An 18,670-nucleotide genomic window follows, 5' to 3' on the forward strand; every position below is an offset into this window, starting at 1 on the left:
TAGCTACTTTGTCTGCATTTTCACTGCCAGCAAAAAATAGTCCCAAACAAAGTCTGCACGTTTACAAGCAAAAAGCAGTAGCTAGTGGTGTTCAGCATTTTTGAACGAATCACTGAGTGAATGGACTCGCATACAGAAAATCACTTTTTTTTTACTCGTAATTTGTAATCAAATGTCGTAACTTGATCTTCTGATAAAACGACAGACTTTTCTCTGGTGATGTATGCCGGACTTCTCCAATCATTAAGTCAGCTTAAAGGATTAGTTCACTTTAAACAAATGTTTTGCTGATAATTTACTCACCCCGATGTCATCCAAGATATCCATGTCTTTCTTTCTTCAGTCGAAAAGAAATTAAGGTTTTTGAAGAAAACATTCCAGGATTTTTCTCCATTTAATGGACTTCAATGGCAACCAAATATTCCAATGTCCAAAGAAGGTTCAAATGTCCGTCTCAATGCAGTTTCAAATGCTCGACACAATCCCAGTCGAGAAATAAGGGTCTTATCCAGCGAACCGATCGGTTATTTAAAAAAACAAAACAAAAAAAACAATTATGTACTTTTTAACCACAAATGCCTGTCATGTACCATCTCTGAGATGTGCCACGCATTGCGTCATCACGTTGGAAAGGTCACGCGTCACGTCATCTTTCTAAGTTATTTTGTCTCGTGTACTCCGGTTCAAAAAGGTAGGGAAGGGCGAAAAACTCCATCTCATTTTCTCCTCCAACATCTTTGTTTTAATTTATTTTTATCATTTTTTTGCGTGACCTTCCCAACGTGATGACGTAATACGTGGCGCATCTCAGAGATGTTACAAGGCGGGCATTTGTGGTTAAAAAGTGTATATCCATATATATATATATATACATATATATACTTTTTAACCACAAATGCCCGTCTTGTACCATATATATATTTCTTTATTTTAGAAAATGGCCGATTGTTTTGCTGGATAAGACCCTTATTTCTCGACTGGGATCGTGTAGAGACTTTGAAGCTGCATTGAGACGGACATTTTAAACTTATTTGAACATTGGGATAGATGCCATTGAAGTCCATTCTGTGTAGAAAAATCCTGGAATGTTTTCCTCAAAAACCTTAACTTCTTTTCGACTGAAGAAAGAAAGACATGGATATCTTGGATGACATCGGGGTGAGTAAATTATCAGCAAAACATTTTTTGAAAGTGAACTAATCCTTTAAAACCCCATCCTTTCTTACAATCGACTGCAAGCTCACATTTAGATCTGCCTCCATCTAATCAACAACCAATGAACTGAACCAAGTTTCCATACTACTGTTCTTTTCTTTTTCGCTATGTGTAACAGAAGAAACGATCTGTCGCTACTTCCATTTCATCACAAATGTAATAGTAGTTCGGTAGCATTCTGGGTAAAGATAAAGAGGAATCGAAGTTGTCTTTAATTGCTCCCTTTGTCAAGTATGTTTCAAAACGTCCACAAACATAAAACTGAACAAAACTAGTCAATTTTATCCTAGTTATTGGCGGAATATTCATTCTTAACAGCGAATGCTGCTCATCATTGCTTCTTCTACAATCAATTCTTTCCACTCATCAGGTGTTGCCCTGTCTAATGAATGCCAATACTGCGGTAGATGTGGCTTTAACATTTGACGGCAGATCTGTCAACCATCTTGTGGTCAGTACAGTTTTGAAATGCATGAAGGAAACTTTTTTGTGGGCTGTTAATTTTTAAACTGTCTTGAATGACAGCCAAGAGCTGGCCTGAGTGAACTCAGCTGGTCATCCGTCATTGTTAAAAACGTACATCCCTGATTGGGGTCTGGTCTGAGGCCAGCTCAACACAGGTGCTTGGCACAGCATTGACATTAAAGCACTCCACGCTGAATATCGAGCAAAAGAGAAGCCAGGAAATTTCAGTTGCTGTTGTACTGATTACTAAGAACACTGGCTTGAAACAAGCCTGTGTTCGAGACACTCTTGGTTCATTCTTACTTGGTTGCAGACATTTATATGTCACAGACAGCGGCTCTTGTTTTTCATTGTCTATTGTGTAAAGCTGTCAGGCCTTATACAGGAAGAGACAATGCCATAGATTTGCTGTGATGGATGACTAAAGCTTGCTAGATATTACAAATTGGAATAGTATAGAATTTCTCAGCATGTGGTTATTTTTATATTGTAATATTTATGCATTTCTTTTTTAGATATTCTATATAGTTGGGGTTATAAATTTAACCAATAGAAAAACATTGAAAGAATATAAACATATTAATATATAACAAATATAACTAAGCCTAATATACACACACACACACACACAAACACACACACACAGGTGTTTTTTTTTAGGTCCAGATGATTTACTTTTTGGAGTCCTCCCAGAGGACATATACAGTATATGCCGTCGTTGGCGTTGAAATGGCACCAAGAACAAGACATGTCATTGAATTATTAACCAACAACATAGGCTGTCTGACTGATTTGTGTCGTAAAATGTGATGAACAACTCAGATTAGTCCGAGAACATGATACTTTGCTTCAAAGTGTTATTTTTCCTCTCTCTCCGCCAAAGTTTGTTTATGTAAGAGCGATCACTAATTTGCTTCATGTCCTGGATTCGCTTATTCATCAAGCCATTCATCATGTATTATTTATGAACAGGGTGAAAGGCAAGGGCGAACGTCTTTATTTTCAGACGTCTGTGGATAGGAGGCTCGCGGTGGGAGATGATTGGCCTTTCGTTCAGCTACAAAGAACCTTTTTCCCTTTGATATTCCTATGAAATTATCACATCGCGAACGATTATATCACAGCCTTCTCCTTTACCCGCCAAACCCTCTTTTGACCTGCTTTGTGTCACCGGCTTATTAATTAACTATGATGTTCACTTATCTTCAACAGGATTCAAACTGGATTTACTTTATCTCTTTTTTCCCCCCTCCAGTCTTCAGTAAGAGGAGAGAATATTACGATATTTGGCTGCCTGAATCATGGGATGCCGCTGTCTCTTCATGACAACACGTCAGTCTCGTGTGAATCTGGTAAGACAGTCTTTGATTATATCTGAGACTTTTTAAGCTATGTTGTAGTTATCCTCACCTTCCCATTCTGTGAAAAAGTTTGGAAAATGAATAAAAAGAGTGCTAAAATATTATGGTAAAATCTAATTACCTTAAAGTAGGCTTTACAGTGGAAACAAATAAATTAGTACATTTATTGGAAAGATTTACTGTAAAATATATATTATTATTAGTGCTGTCAAATCGATTAATCACTATTAATCGATTCTAACAAAAGTTTGTTTATATGATGTGTGTGTGTGTGTGTGTGTGTGTGTGTGTGTGTACTGTACAGTATATGTGTTGATGTGGCCTTTCTTTTGTACCACATATACAGTATTATTATGGTGGTTGTCAGCATGATTTAAGGTAAAAGCATATTTTAGTAGTTTAAATATGTATTAGCATGTATTAATATAAATTAGCAATATGCTAGTTTAATTAGTATGCATTGAATATACATTATAGTTATACATTACATTAACATCTCATAATGCCTAAAAAACGGTTGCTGTATTTTTTGCTGTGAACGTTTTGTTAGCCACAGACTGCCAATTTTATATTTTTATTATTTATTTATTTATTTATGTACTTTTAACTAAATTTTGGGAAGACATTTTTTTGTAGGGAATGTTTAAATTTATTTCCGGTTGTCTTTTAAATTACTTTGGGCCAATGCCCTTTGCTATAATGTTCATGAAGACATCTCTCAATTTATACCATTGCATGAAGTTCCCTATGGCTTTGATCCAAAATCACGGCACTAAAAATAATGTAGTGCCTTTTTAGGAAACAATTCAGATGAAACAAAGGAAGATGTCGCCATTAATATGCAAATACCACATAAATTGCGTCTCATAGTTGCAGGGGGGATGCGGTAAACTTGCTTCTACCGCATTAATTTTATTTTATGGTCCATAACCTAAGTTTTAAGCACATCACTCATCGGTGGAGTTTTCTTTAGAACTCTCACAATAATAACTGTGAGTTCAGTCACAACCAATGGGGGAATTTGATAGCATTTGCCTTGTCCTTTACCTGTTTGTGCTCTTTCCTCTTCAGAATCAGTTTCAGGATTTCATCTCTCTATTAACACCACCACAAATATCACCAAGCTGAGGATACCCTACCCACAGACGGGCACGTGGTATCTGAGCCTGCGCTCTCTGTGTGCCACTGAACACGGGTGAGGACACGTGAATCTCATCAAGTCTAGAATCTGTGTTTCTGCACTAAATTATCAGACCTCAGTTTAGCAGTCTACATTTTTTCGAAGCTGAGAAAAGGATGTAGAATATTCATAGCACTCCATATATTTACCCTCATCCACATTTAGCACGTTCAGTAGTAGCAGCATGTGAACTGTGGGGTGTATCCTATTTGCTTTGAAATTCTTAAAACAATTCATATATTCACTTTTATGTTGACAGCTTCTCATAACCTTACTTTATCTCATTCAAAATGAAAATGAGCTCTGACAGGGAGAGTTCAGGTAAAGTTTGACATCTTCATTTGAATTTGCACGCAGAGGTTATACTACCAGAGATTATAGCATGTCTCCTCACCTTTGAATGTGAGGTCATTTTGAATTAGTTTTAACTTCCATCCCAGGGATTGTTCACCTTACAAATGAAGGTTATATCATCATTTACTTACCCTCATGTTGATCCAAACCTGTGTGACTTTTTTCCATCCATGGAATACAAAATAAGTTATTTACAAGGATGTGCTGCTCTCTATTTTCTAAGAAAGTACAATGAATGTTACTGAGTTCAACCTAAAAAAAAAAAGTACCAAAAATCACCACAAAAATATAGTAAAACTTTTACAGTTAAAGTGTTCTATGCAACTTGTGCACTATAATTCTTCTGAAGCCATAAAGCAACACAGGAGATAACATCTCTAATTTGTCTGTTTCTCACAAAGCATTTTTTTTTAGAAGTATTTCTAAAAGCGTATATTTGACTTTTTTCTTGTCATCTCTGTAGGTTTGAGCTGTGTACTAATGTAACAGCTGAGGTGTACCTTCGCTCTTACCTGACCCCCTGCATCAATGACTGCGGCACCTATGGCCAGTGCAAACTCCTGCGCACCAACAACTACCTGTATGCGGCATGCGAGTGTAAAGCAGGTGAGCACTCATACTGTTCTCTTATATCAAATGAGTAGGGTACATGAGAATAACAATTAAATGCAGTCTTTGAATTTCCTGGTGTGTGTCCTAAATTGAAGTTTCAGATAAGAAAATGTTTATGGCTTGGAATCAGCAAAGACCCGGTGATATACAGCGTTATTAGTCTTTTTCTTTTTGATAACGTTGTCATCTGTACAAAGAAAAAACTTTTCAGTTTTTAGCACAGCATTGTCATGTAAACGTACCCATAGGCAACACATCAGTGTAGGGTCCAATTATCACTAACTTTGCTTATACAGTATTAGCGTGGATATTACTGGTGAAGAAATATATTGCATTTTATTTTCATTTGTTTCTCTTTGTCTGCATTGTACATTACTTACACAAATGCTCAAAAGTTTAGGGTCGGTAAGGTTTTTTAAAAATGATTTTTAAAGTCTCATGTGATGGCAAAGCTGAACTTTCAGCATCATTACTCCAGTCATGATCGTTCAGAATTAATTTTTTAATATGCTGATTTAGTGTTCAAAAAGACACATTTCGTATTATTATCAATGTTGAAAACAGTTGTGCTGCTTAATATTTTTGTGGAAACCTTGATACATTTTTTTCAGGATTATTTGTTGAATAGAAAGTTTAAAAGAACAGCATTTATTTGAAATAAAAATTTCTTTAAAGAAAATAGAAAGTGTGTTTACTGTCACTTTTGATCAATCTAATGTGTCCTTGCTGAATAAAATGATTAATTTCTTTCATCAGCAACAACAAATCTTATTGGCCCTAAACTTATGAAACTGTATTATGGTCACACTTTAGATTTGTACATATGACAACGTTATCAAAAAGATCCCCGTTTTCATGGATCCGCGAAAACAACTAATTACTCTATTATGCATGCAAGTAGTTGGCGATGTTATTTGTAAAAAAGACTACGTGCCTGCGCACATAGTTCATTCTTTTACTACAGTGCACTCGAGCCGAACGCACATGCCTATAGACATGTTGTACGATTTTCATTCTAAGTATGTTAATCTTGAAAATTACTGTATTATTACTTTGTCTTCTGGCTAAATTGCATCTTCACAAAGCCAGAAACATTCACTGTAATCCCAATTTTAGAATCTTCTCCTCTGATATAAAGTCCCTTTTTTACTTTCTTCAAACACAAAGGCTTTAAAACATGTATCATCCTAGAGTCTGTTGTCAGAAATAGACAAATGTTCATGATGTTAATTTGTGTTTAACCCCGCCCCTTATTTCGTCACCGTTTTCACAGATTCATGTTTTTGTTGTTTACATGGAGATGATAAGGGTGAAGATGTTAAACCCTCTTTCAAAAGTTTGCATTTTCAAACTACCAAAACGCTGTTGGCGTGTAAATGAATGGCCAAAACGCATAAAAATTCTTCCGTTTTTAATTGAAAACGGTGTCGTGTAAACGGGCCCTATATTGTTAACTTATTCTGGATTTTGGTTGAATAATTGAGTGCACATTTACCTAATGCCACAATTTGTTTTACCTTCTCATAGGTTTTTCAGTTTGGCTTGGTTGTATAGCTTTTTGTTCTTTACAAATATAGATTTGCATTTTTTTTTGTAGTAGTAACCCGCAATAAAATAAAACAATCAACTCATACAAGCCATCATAGACAGGAATTATCTTTCACAAATGAAAAGAAAATCCACTAGTCTCTAGAGGTGACTTGCAGGGAAATTTTAGTGTGTTACACATGTGACGCATGTGCTTGAAAACTCCTTGACACTTCAGCTTTTAGGAAAATAAAGGAGTAGAAATTCTGTGTCATTTAACAATGTGAACAAGTCTACCCCTTTCCCCAGGGAAAGATCACCCGAGCGGTTAATATGATGATAATCACTGTAATATTTTATAATTCCATTTAATATCTTTCTCCTCTACTGTCAGATGCCAATCAAAGTTAATTGGCATGTTAAATGGTTCAATTACACATGTGCCAATCATGTCGCTCTATAACGATGAGATCACAAATCAAGTGTTTTTTAATTAGAGGACATTTGATGATCCTGAGAAATATGCTAATCACAACCTCTCAATTACAGCGCCATTATGAAGCTCTGGTGCCTCGTTTTTCCTTTCCCTCTGGATTCCTACACATAGTTTCTTTTGTCATTAGCATAGACAAATTTACCCTTTTAATGAATGTTTTCTGGCAAACAGCTTAGTGCTGTGATAGAGCACGCACGCAAACTCTCCTCTGTTCTCGAGTGTCTGGTAAAGCTCAATTGACCGTCTTTGTCGACACTCAGTGAGACTTCAATCACTACATGCCTTTGAGGATTTTTGTTTGTGGTGTGGCTAATTAAGGCTTCGTAATCAGAGAGATTTGTGATATGTTTTCTGGCATTTTCTATGAGAGGTTAGAGGTGCAGTGCATCTATTTCCTTCATGGTGTTTATATAACAGTAGGCTGCCCAAATCCAATCTATATTTATGAAGCTGTTTACAACAGCTGACAGATGAGGAACAGAATGTGTGTGCGAACCAGGGAGAAAGTACATGTGTATTTCTGTGATGTTTTTTCCCCCCCTTCCTTTGTTAGTTTTACATGCATTGCCTATGTGTGTGGTTTGTTTGTTTGTTTATTTATTTATAATTTTTTTGTACCTCAGTTTACTTTGAAGACATGGACAATAGAATACTTTACACACAGTACCGTTCAAAATGTTCAGGAAAGAAGTCTCTTATGCTCACCACCAAGGCTGCATTTATTTGATCATAAATAGTAATCTTGTGAAATATTATTACATTTTAAAATGACTGTTTTCTATTTGAATATATTTTAAAATGTAATTTATTTCTGTGATGCAAAGCTGAATTGTCAGCATCAATACTCCAGTTCTCAATGTCACATGATCCTTCATAAATCATTTTGCTGAACATTTCTTATTATTATTAATGTTGAAAACAGTTGTGCTGCTTAATATTTAAAGCATATTATGTTTCTCCCAGGATAATAATAATAATTATACATGTTAAGCACTTTTCTGAATGCTCAAAGACACTTTACATAGAATCATAAAAGCAGCAAAACAAAATCAAGAAGTAAAAACACTAAAAACACACCGGACCAAGCTAAACATTAAAAGCAATTTTTAAAAGGTGAGTTTTTGTCAATGATTTAGATTTTGGAAGGTCAGTGCAGTCACGGATTTGTTTGGGGAGAGAGTTCCAGAGGGAGGGGGCAGCAACAGAGAAGGCTCTGTCACCCCAGGTCTGGTGCTTGGTCCTGGGAGGTGGAGTCAGGAGGTTAGCATCAGATGAGCGGAGGCTGCGAGAGGGGTTGTGGCGGTGAAGCAGGTCATTGAGGTAGGAAGGGGCCTGGTTATGGAGGGCTTTGTGTGTGAGGAGAAGGATTTCGAATTGAATTCATTGTGGGACAGGGAGCCAGTGGAGATTCTTTAGAACAGGGGTGATGTGGTCACGGGTGCGGTTGTGGGTGAGCAGACGAGCAGCAGAGTTCTGGATGTATTGGCGATGGTTTAAAGTTTTGGATGTTGTGCCGTACAGGATGCTATTGCAGTAGTCGATTCTGGAGGTGATGAAGGCGTGGATGAGGGTTTTCACCTGCGGAGAAAGAGAGTGATGGACGGAGTCGGGCGATGTTTTTGAGGTGGAAAAAGGCAGTTCTGGTGATTTGTTTTATGTGGTGTTCGAAGGAGAGGTTATTGTCAAAGATGACTCTGAGGTTGCGACTGTGAAGAGATGGAGACAAGGTGAAGGTGTCAACAGTCAGGGAGAAACTGTGAATGGGTTTGGGTCCGATGATGATCATGTCTGTTTTTCGCAGTTGAGTTTAGGGAAATTGGTGTGCATCCAGGATTTTATGTCAGTGAGGCAGTTAGAGATTATGGAGTGGGTAGCGGAGGTGATGGATTTGGTGGAAATGTAGAGCTGGACATCATCGGCATAGCAGTGAAAGTTGAGACCATGGTGGCGAATGACGTTGCCAAGGACAAGCAGGTATAATATGAAGAGGAGAGGACCAAGCACCGAACCCTGATGGACGCCTTGATGGACGCCTTGGGACAGCGGAGCAGTGGAGGAGGTGCAGTTATTGATGTGGATGAACTGTTGTCTGTCAGTGAGATAAGATTGGAGCCAGGAGAGGGCAGTGCAGGTGATGCTGAGGGAAGATTCGAGGCGTGAGAGAAGAATGGTGTGGTTAATAGTATCAAAAGCTGCAGTGAGATCCAGGAGGATGAGGATAGTGAGGTGACCAGAGTCTGCGGAGAGGAGGATGTCGTTGGTGACTTTGAGGAGGGCTGTTTCAGTGCTGTGTTGCGAACGGAAGCCAGATTGAAATGGTTCAAACAGGTCATTTGAGCAGAGGTGTGTTTTGAGTTGTTTGGCGACAGTGCGTTCCAGTATTTTAGACAGAAAGGGGAGATTCGAGATGGGCCGAAAGTTTGACATGATGTCTGGGATGAGTCCAGGTTTTTTGAGGATGGCGGTGACAGCAGCCAGTGAGTGAAGGGGGGATTGAGCCAGAGCTGAGAGAGGAGTTAATGATTTCTGTGATGAGTGTGGAGATAGCTGGTAAACAGTCCTTGATAAGGTGGGATGGGATGGGATCCAGGACACATGTTGATGTTTTCATTCCTGTCACGATTTTGGACAGCTCCCCTAGCGACACAAGGGAGAACTGAGACTTTGATGAATAGAAAGAAACAGTATTTATTTAAAATAAAAATCTTTTGCAATAAAAGTATTAATTTCTTCCTTTATTCAAAAAAAAAGTCTGTAACACTTTATTTCGATAGTCCACTTTAGACATTCTACTAACTATAAGCAACTTTGCAACTACATGTAAACTTACTCTCATTAGAGTATTAGTAGACTGTCTGCTTAATATCTGCTAACACTTTATTTTGTTGGTCCCCAAATAGACATTCTACTGACTATAAGTAACTTGGCAACTACAAGTCAACTTATTCTACTAACCCGAACCCTAACAGTCTACTACACTCTACTAATACTCTAATGAGAGTTAGTTGACATGTAGTTGCAAAGTTACTTATAGTTAGTAGAATGTCTAAAGTGGACCATCAAAATAAAGTGGGACCAAAAAGTCTTACTAACCCCAAACTTTTAAACAGCAGTGTGTGTACTTAATTTTAAAGGGATAGCGCATCCATTAATGAAAATTATGTCTTCATTTACTCACTTTCATGTCATTCCAAACCTGTATGACTTTCTTTCTTTTGCTGAACATAAAATAATATTTGAAAATGAACGTTTTCCAAAAAAATGTCCCATGTAATTACAGTGAACAGGGACTGAAGCTTTCAAGATTTCCGATTTCTTAAAACTGTCACTTTTGCTGTATCTTGTAGTGTGCAGGACCATGTTAAGTCCAGTTTGGAGTGTCTGTAACACATGTGTGCTTCTCTAGGTTGGGATGGCTGGGGTTGCACGGACAACACCGAGGCGTACTCGTATGGCTTCCAGCTGCTCTCCACTCTCCTTCTGTGCCTCAGCAACCTGATGTTCGTCCCACCTGTGACCATCGCCATCCGCAGTCATTACCTGCTGGAGGCATCTGTCTATATTTTCACCATGTTCTTTTCCACTGTGAGTTTGAAGATTTGCTTTAAACCGATCAAAAATGCCCAAAATTAGGCATTTCTATTGCTATATTGACATGAATCGTCTAAAATAAAACAAAGATATACAGCTTCAAGAATAATATTTTGTATAAAAGGAATAATCCCAACTCTTAATTCGAAGTGGATGGCTTATGATTGAATTCATTGTAACTTGTAAATGAACTTAACTGACCAGTCAGATTACAGAACTGGAATTAACTGTTGTATAATTTATATTTTATACTAAATTTCCATTCTGTTTTGCTCAGGCTTTGGACAAACATGCCTAAATAATGTAATAAGTGCTGTATTATTTACAGACCCATCATGAGTCTTAGTTCAGCATATCAGTGGCAGCTGAAGTATGGAGATGATAGTTAAGAACCAGTGACATGTCAGAGTGTCATATTTTATTCATGATTCCTCTGACCTTTTGTTTTCATCTTTCACCCCTGAACAGTTTTATCATGCCTGTGACCAGCCAGGCATTGTGGTCTTCTGCATCATGGAGTATGACGTGCTGCAGTTCTGTGACTTCCTCGGCTCGCTCATGTCTGTATGGGTCACTGTCATCGCCATGGCCAGACTCAAATCCATTATCAAACAGGTAAAAATCACATTCAATTACCATAAACCGTGTGGTTCTTAACTCTGTGCTTATAAACGTTTTTTAGTTGTTGCTAATATTCAATTACCGGTAGATCAAATATTTGTGTATGTACTGTGCATACACAAATATTTGATCTAATTGATCTTTTTTTAATGCAGAAACTGTACATAATGTACAGTTTCTGCCTTAAATAAAACACTTCAAAAGTTTGATATCAGTCTTTTTTTTTTTTTTTTAAGAAATTAGTTTAAATTATATTAATACTTTTATTCAGTGAGGATGCATTAAATAGATAAAAAAGTAGATAAAAGATAAAATGCTTTTCTGTTGAACTTTCTATTCAACTTTGATAAAAACAAGAAATGTTTCTTGAGCAGCAAATTTGCATATTAGAATGATTTCTGAAGGATCAGGTGCTGAAAATTCAGCTTTGCCATCACTGGAATATATTTAATTTTAAAATATATTAAAATAGATAACATTTATTTTAATTTGTAATAATATTTCACTATATTACTGTTTTTGTTGTAATTGTGATCAAATAAATTCAAAAACATAAAAAATATTACTAACCTCAAACTTTTAAAAGATAGTCTAAGTATTCAAAATGGGCCACTGTATATAATAACCACAATCTGATGGTTAAACTTACATATGAAGGCCCTGGGGCCCAGAAATGCTGGTTATTTCTTGTGTCATCAATTTCTATAAATTCGTTTTGTGTGATTCACAGAGGCCAGTAGTTTTTCATGGACTTTATTGCCAAGAAAAGAGCTTTCCAAGATGTGCAAGAGAGCAGAAATTTCGTCCACCTCAGTAAACAGCTTACACAGAGTGTAAATATACGAATGTCAGCAGTCTGTCATGTGCTGTCATAATGATGGTGACATTTCGCTGTGGAGCAGAGTAAATATAGGTGGACATTTTCAGGTTCACTTTCTCTTTAGTTCAGACTTCAGCTGCTGAGGGAAAGAGTAAAGATTAAGGAAAGAGAGCACAGGGAGAAAGACTGTGTGTTTGAGTTGTTTAGAACCAGAGATATGAAGTGAGAGAGCTTCTGCTTGTGAAGGAAGCATCTAATGGAAAGAATAAGAAAAAATAGCTCCCCTCCAGGGAGAACGTTTCTATATATGTTAGGTGATTGCGTGTGCTCGCCTGTGAATGTGTTTTGCTGAGTGCTGAAGTTTGCAGACACTAATCAAATCACACTTGTCACAACAGTTCTGAACTTCACGGAGGAAGGAAAGAGTACGAGAAGGACATTTTTAGCAGCACCTCTCTTTACTTACAGTCTGCCTGACAGAGGGTGGCCAATGCAAGATGGCCCTAATTGGACTGGGGATTCACTATCGCCTCTAGGCATGATGAGTTGTTGATGTTTGAACTAATGTTCTCCCTCTTTGGCGCTCTCCTACCAGGTGCTGTACTTGCTGGGGGCGATGGCTCTGTCCATGGCCTTACAGCTGGACCGTCATGGTCTGTGGAACCTGCTGGGGCCCAGCCTTTTCGCTTTAGGCATCATGGCCATCGCCTGGGTAAGTAGTATTGTGCACATGCATAGATTTCGTGTGTTTAGGACTGTAAAGCTTCTTATGTGTAATACATTAATAAAAAAAGCATGTCAGTTATACTAGACCTGACTCGGAGCATAAACATTAACAGATGTTGGAGTTGTTTGCAAGATAAAGGCCTTGTTGTTTGTCATGGATGATAAAATAGTTTGAAAATGTTTGTCTTCTAAAAAATCTGCTGAAACCAGCACAGGGTGGTGTCTGGTTTAAGTTTTAGGTTTTAGCTGGTTTAAGCAGGTCAGCTAGTCTCCCAGCCTGCCCAAGCAGGTATTTCTCTCCCAGTTGGACTGACAGTTTGTCTCTCAGCTGGTTTACGCTTGTTTTCAGGTGGTTTAGTTTGTCTCCCAGTTTGGCCAAGCAGGTATTTAGCTGGTTTAGCTGGACTACCAGTTTGTCTCCCAGCTGGTTTAAGCAGGTCTTAGCTAGTTTAAGCTTGAGTTCAGCTGGTCTAGTTGGTTTTCCAGGCTGATCAAGCTGGTATAGCTGGACTCCCAGTTTGTCTCCCTCTCCCAGCTGGTTTCGCTTGTTTTCAGCTGGTCTAGTTGGTGTCCCAGCTTGGCCAAGCAGGTGTTTTGCTAATTTACCAGTTGTTCATCAAGCCCAACTAGCTTAAAAGCAAACCAGTCGGTTTCAAAAGTTTTAATTTTTTTCAACAGGGAAAACAAAGCTTTTCAGCTTTGTAAATGGATAAAATATATTTATTTGTAAATGTACTGTAGTAAATACATCATATTAAAAGGCAACATGCCTGTGTGTCCTAAAATAACCATGTTCTTTCAGTATAACGGATCCGACAGTTAAATGCCAACGCTAGTTTTTTCTTTGAATGTTGAGTGACAAGAAGCACCTTTTCAATATCTATAATTTATGAAGGCATTTCGAGCTCCCTAGGGCTGTATTTATCTGTGCATTAGCATGGTGTGGCATTAAAAGTGTCTCTGTTCTGTCAGTATTAGAGACGCACTCGCTGTTCCATTACCAGGCAGCTTGTACTGTACTTTATGCTAATTCCTCTAGCGACCACACTGTTTTTCTGAAGTGAGAAGATAAAAAAAAATGGGTGTTGGACAAGGAAAAGTCTTTGCCAGAGCCTCTGGCAAATTACAGTTGAGTGAGAGAAGCATGTCCTCCCTTGAGTCAAATGTGCTGGTGGATATACTGTACATGCAGAGAGAAGAGGAGCCAGTGAACTTCTTCTGCTGCTACAAAAGATATATTGTGTGAGAGAGAAATAATGAGAGAGAATAGCAAATGTTCAACAAAACTATGACTAGCAGAGGTCAGGTCTTCATCCTTTGACTCTGAACTCACATCTGAAGGCACTAATAAAGCTTCTAATAGAGCATGAGGGAAAAACACATTGGGATAGACATTTAGATGTTGTAATTTTGGTTTTGAGGTAGCCTACATCGTTGCTTACTACACTCTATACCTGTGTTTTGATGCAAGTTATGCAACTAAAACATTAGTAATTTGCAGAACTTAACCATAAAAAAATTTTTTATGTCATGAATAACTAGAATTTGCAAAAAATGGTGTTAAACATTCAGTCAATCTTATTTACTAAATAACTTTATTATTTATAGAACACTGCAAACACTTTAAACATCAAGCACTACGTACTAGGAATACATGAATACTGTAGGCTGAAATGTGCTTGCATTTCTGAGTGTCAGATTGAAAGACCAGTGTACAGATTACTCTAATTCTGTCAAAAATTCATTGAATGTGACATTAACAATCAAATACACACGTCTATCATCTCCATGGCACATACTGGCTCTTTGTAGTTAAAACATGTCAGTTGACACCTCCATTTCAATGCTCCCCGAGCCTACGCAAACACAGTACAAAGTGTCCCACTGTGTGATTCTCACATCAATTTTGTGAGAAAAAATATATAATTTATCAAGCTTGTGACATGCTACATCCACATCATTTTTTACAATGCAGTTTATCATGATCTTCTGTGATCCTCTTGTTTTTGGGCTCTGCATTCTGAATATACACAGATAAGCATAAATTAGATGACCAAAGTAGATGACAAAATATATATATATATTTTTTTTAGTTATTCAAAAATACTTTAGTGAAGGGGTTTAAGCCTTTAAGGGGGGGGGGGGGGGGGGGGGGGGGGTACTATTTGCTTACTGTTCATCAGTTATTCATTATTAAAAACAAAAATTTAAGATAAATAAATAAATTATATTTTTAATAATAAATAATAATAAATTAAATATAATAAAATCTTTGAGATCAAAAAGAAAATCTCTGAGATGAAAAAAGAGAGAGAGAGAGAGAGAGAGAGAGAGAGAGAGAGAGAGAGAGAGAGAGAGAGAGAGAGAGATACCTTTTCTCTCACCCTTACATTAACTGCATTGGCTGAAGTTTGAGTTTCATTCCTTATGTCCAATAACAACCTCAGTTTCAATTCTAACACTTAAAATCAAATCACACATGCTAGAGGAATACACATTTTATTTTTTATTGTAGAATAATGCTTGAGCAGCACCTACAAACCAAATAAAGGCACATGATGTTTAAAACATAGTGTTTTGAGAGGAAGGATGTGAACCCTTTGGAATTCTCAATGTGATTTATTTGTGTATAAATGTTTGTGTTGTGCCTGATCAGTCCTTCATAGCAGTTAGGGATTTTGACTGGTGTTTCAATTCAGAATTGTTTTGGTTCTTGAACATATTTGGGATGTTTTGCTAAAATGGCCTGCTCTAGTCTAGATTATGGCACAGCAGTTTATCGGAGGTCAACATTCTCACTAAGCCATTACAAAGTCTCTTTCAAGGAAAGTCTGTTCACTCACTCAGTGGACATATTTGCAACACAGCCAGTTTGGGCATCCAAGACCAAGCCTACTTGAATGGGGGTATGCTGAAATCTCAAAAACTGCTTGCCACAAATTTAAAATCAGAAACAAAATCTATCATGTCTTGTAAACATTGTTTCCATTACCCCACTAATGATGCCCGGAATGGTACCAAACTTCTACAATAGTACAACTAGGTTCTGTACTAAAACGAGGCATTGGAAAGTTTGTTAGTATCAGGAGTTTATTTAAATAACACTTGCCTGATGGCTTATGCTACCGCTAACCCAGACGTCAAGGTCACTTCCGGGATTTGGGAAAAGCCGTAAAAGTCCTGGCAGAAAGCGATGCATAAGGATGTAGTGTAACGACGGCCAATTCCAGGAATGCACTAATATTTTGTTGGTAGTACCAGTTTGCAACAATTATTAGTTAACACTAAGTTGTCAACACTTCGGAAATTTTTTTCTTTTTTTATTTGGATATACCAAAAACCTTTTCAGCAACACCGGGTGATCGCGCAATAATTTTACGGCCTTTCCCCAAATCACGGAAGTGACCTCGACGTTCGGATTAGCGGTAGCATAAGCCACCCGGAAAGTGTTATTTAAATAAACTCCTGATGTACTTACAAACTTTCCAATGCCTCGTTTTATGAGTATAGAACCTGTAGAAGTTTGGTACCATTCCGGGCATTATTAGTGGGGTAATTTATGAGATACAACCTTCGGATCCATTAGTGCCTGCACTAAGCCATTCGGTGGATATCTCTAAATAAGCTCTAACTTTAATAATGTTCGACCAAGGGAAAAAAATCAGTAACACTTTATTTTGATGGTCCCTTTTGAACATTATGTTAACTATACAGTAAGTAACTGTTCAAATACATGTTAACTAACTCTCATTAGAGTATTAGTAGACTGTCTGCTTAATATCTGCAAACTCTTTATTGTGATGCTCCTCCAACAGACACTCTACTGACTAGAAGTAACTTTGCAACCACATGCCAACTTATTCTAACCCTAACCCTACCAGTCTACTAATGCTCTAGTAACACTCTAATGATAGTTAGTAGACATGAAGGCTTAATGTTACTTATAGACAACAGAATGTGTTAAAGGGACCAGCCAAATAAAGTGAAACCAAAAAAGCTTCTGGTGGGGTGTTTGTCTCGAGGTCATGGTGCAAAGGAACCTAGGTTGAAATTACTCCGAACCATCCCTTTAAAAAACCTTATACCAGCCAATGCGTCTCATGACTTCGCCAATTCAGACTTATGCTCCCTCCAGAAGCTTGCGGTCTGCAAGTGAACGACTGCCATCCCAAAGAAGCACGAAATCCCTCTCACGGGCCTTTTCCTAAACCATTCCCAGCTGGTGGAATGACCTGCCTATCTCAGTTCGAGAAGCTGAGTCTTTAGCCATTTTCAAAACATGTCTAAAGACACATCTTTTTTCGTCAGCATCTGATCAATAAATACTAGCACTCACCTTTTCTATTAAATTTTTTTTTTCTGATTTACAAAATAAAAAACCTTGCTATGGGTAATGTGCTAGACTAACTGAGACTTGTTACAGCACTTACTGTTGCCCTCTTGTTGGTCTGATTACTTCTATTGTTCTCCTCATTTGTAAGTCGCTTTGGATGAAGCGTCTGCTAAATTAATAAATGTAAATGACATTGACAGTTTCTGCAATAACCGGGACTTGTAAAGGCAGCTGCAGTGATGTGATCACTTTACCATTTGGTGATTGGCTCTTTTATTTAGAAGGCGGAACTTATTCCGCCATAATGCGCATTGAAGTTTCTTCCATTCATAGTAATATGAGTGGGCCTTCTCGGTATATCTAAAGTCTTCAGCCATTATAAGAATACACTCAATGTACTTTTAGACTAATGTCATGTTGCATGGTCCTAAATCCGATGCAGGTCAGATCATGTTTGCAATGCAACCTCAGTCTGAACAGTCATCAGAATTCTTGCTACTTTTATATCACTGTAGATCAACATTTGTCACAATACTGGACTGATGGACATCACTCCAAAGATTTGACATACCGGCGGTAGTTCTTTGAATATGGAAGACAGCAGGGAAGTTAGTCAGTTGGAGGGACTGTGAGCTGTTATACTCATAAGTATTGCGGTGACTGCTCTATACAAGCAAAGCTTAAGGAAAAGCTGTACAAGAAAAACTTTGCTCTCTTTCTCCTCCTCGTCTGCATCTTCCTTATTGCCTGCGCACAAATTCACTGGCTTCCGTGGCACACAACCTTATAAATGAACGTGTAACTGCTGACTTCAATAACCTACCTGTTTACTTCTATATGACAGCATGCTGCATGCCGTCTTTGTTCATTTTAATGTTCAGAACAGTAACTAGTTCACACTCGAATTTGATAATGGCTATATTTAAAAGTTAATGTGAAGAGCCAAACAACAACAACAACAACAACAACAAAAATAGGATCTATCTGAGCAATAAATCAGAATTGAGCATCAAGACATAGCCTTAGAGCAATTAGGCCCTGATGCAGCAAAGCTGACCAATTTCAAAAAAATTAATAGGAAGTGTTTATGATTTGCCCCACTGATTGAAGGAATTTATCTGGGAGGCCCGTGCACAAAGTATCAAGTGGCATACAAATGGATTTTTTGGAAACAGAGAATTTTCTCTCGGTTTACAAACATTTTTATTTTTATGTCACTTGATACTTTGTGCACGGGCCTCCCAGATAAATGTAATGTTATATTTAACAATAAAACAGTAATGATTTGTTTCTTGTATAAATTGTAATTCATCAGAATACATGCATATTTGTAATGGCATCAATGGAGAAAGATGCTCTTTGTGGCCAG

At 37.6% G+C, this 18,670-nt stretch overlaps 1 protein-coding gene across 1 annotated transcript in view; it reads left to right on the forward strand.

Moving 5' to 3' along the window:
• Positions 1 to 18,670, forward strand: part of tmem8b (transmembrane protein 8B) — a 132,638-nt gene that overhangs the window by 107,723 nt on the left and 6,245 nt on the right. Inside the window, exons 7-12 of the mRNA XM_079607242.1 lie at positions 2,936 to 3,032; positions 4,113 to 4,236; positions 5,039 to 5,181; positions 10,617 to 10,795; positions 11,270 to 11,416; positions 12,838 to 12,954. Of these exons, the coding sequence (XP_079463368.1) occupies positions 2,936 to 3,032; positions 4,113 to 4,236; positions 5,039 to 5,181; positions 10,617 to 10,795; positions 11,270 to 11,416; positions 12,838 to 12,954 (807 nt within the window). The remainder of the gene's footprint in view (positions 1 to 2,935; positions 3,033 to 4,112; positions 4,237 to 5,038; positions 5,182 to 10,616; positions 10,796 to 11,269; positions 11,417 to 12,837; positions 12,955 to 18,670) is intronic.

This window comes from Phoxinus phoxinus (genome assembly GCF_949152265.1).
Source record: "Phoxinus phoxinus genome assembly, chromosome: 3".
NCBI lineage: Eukaryota > Metazoa > Chordata > Actinopteri > Cypriniformes > Leuciscidae > Phoxinus > Phoxinus phoxinus.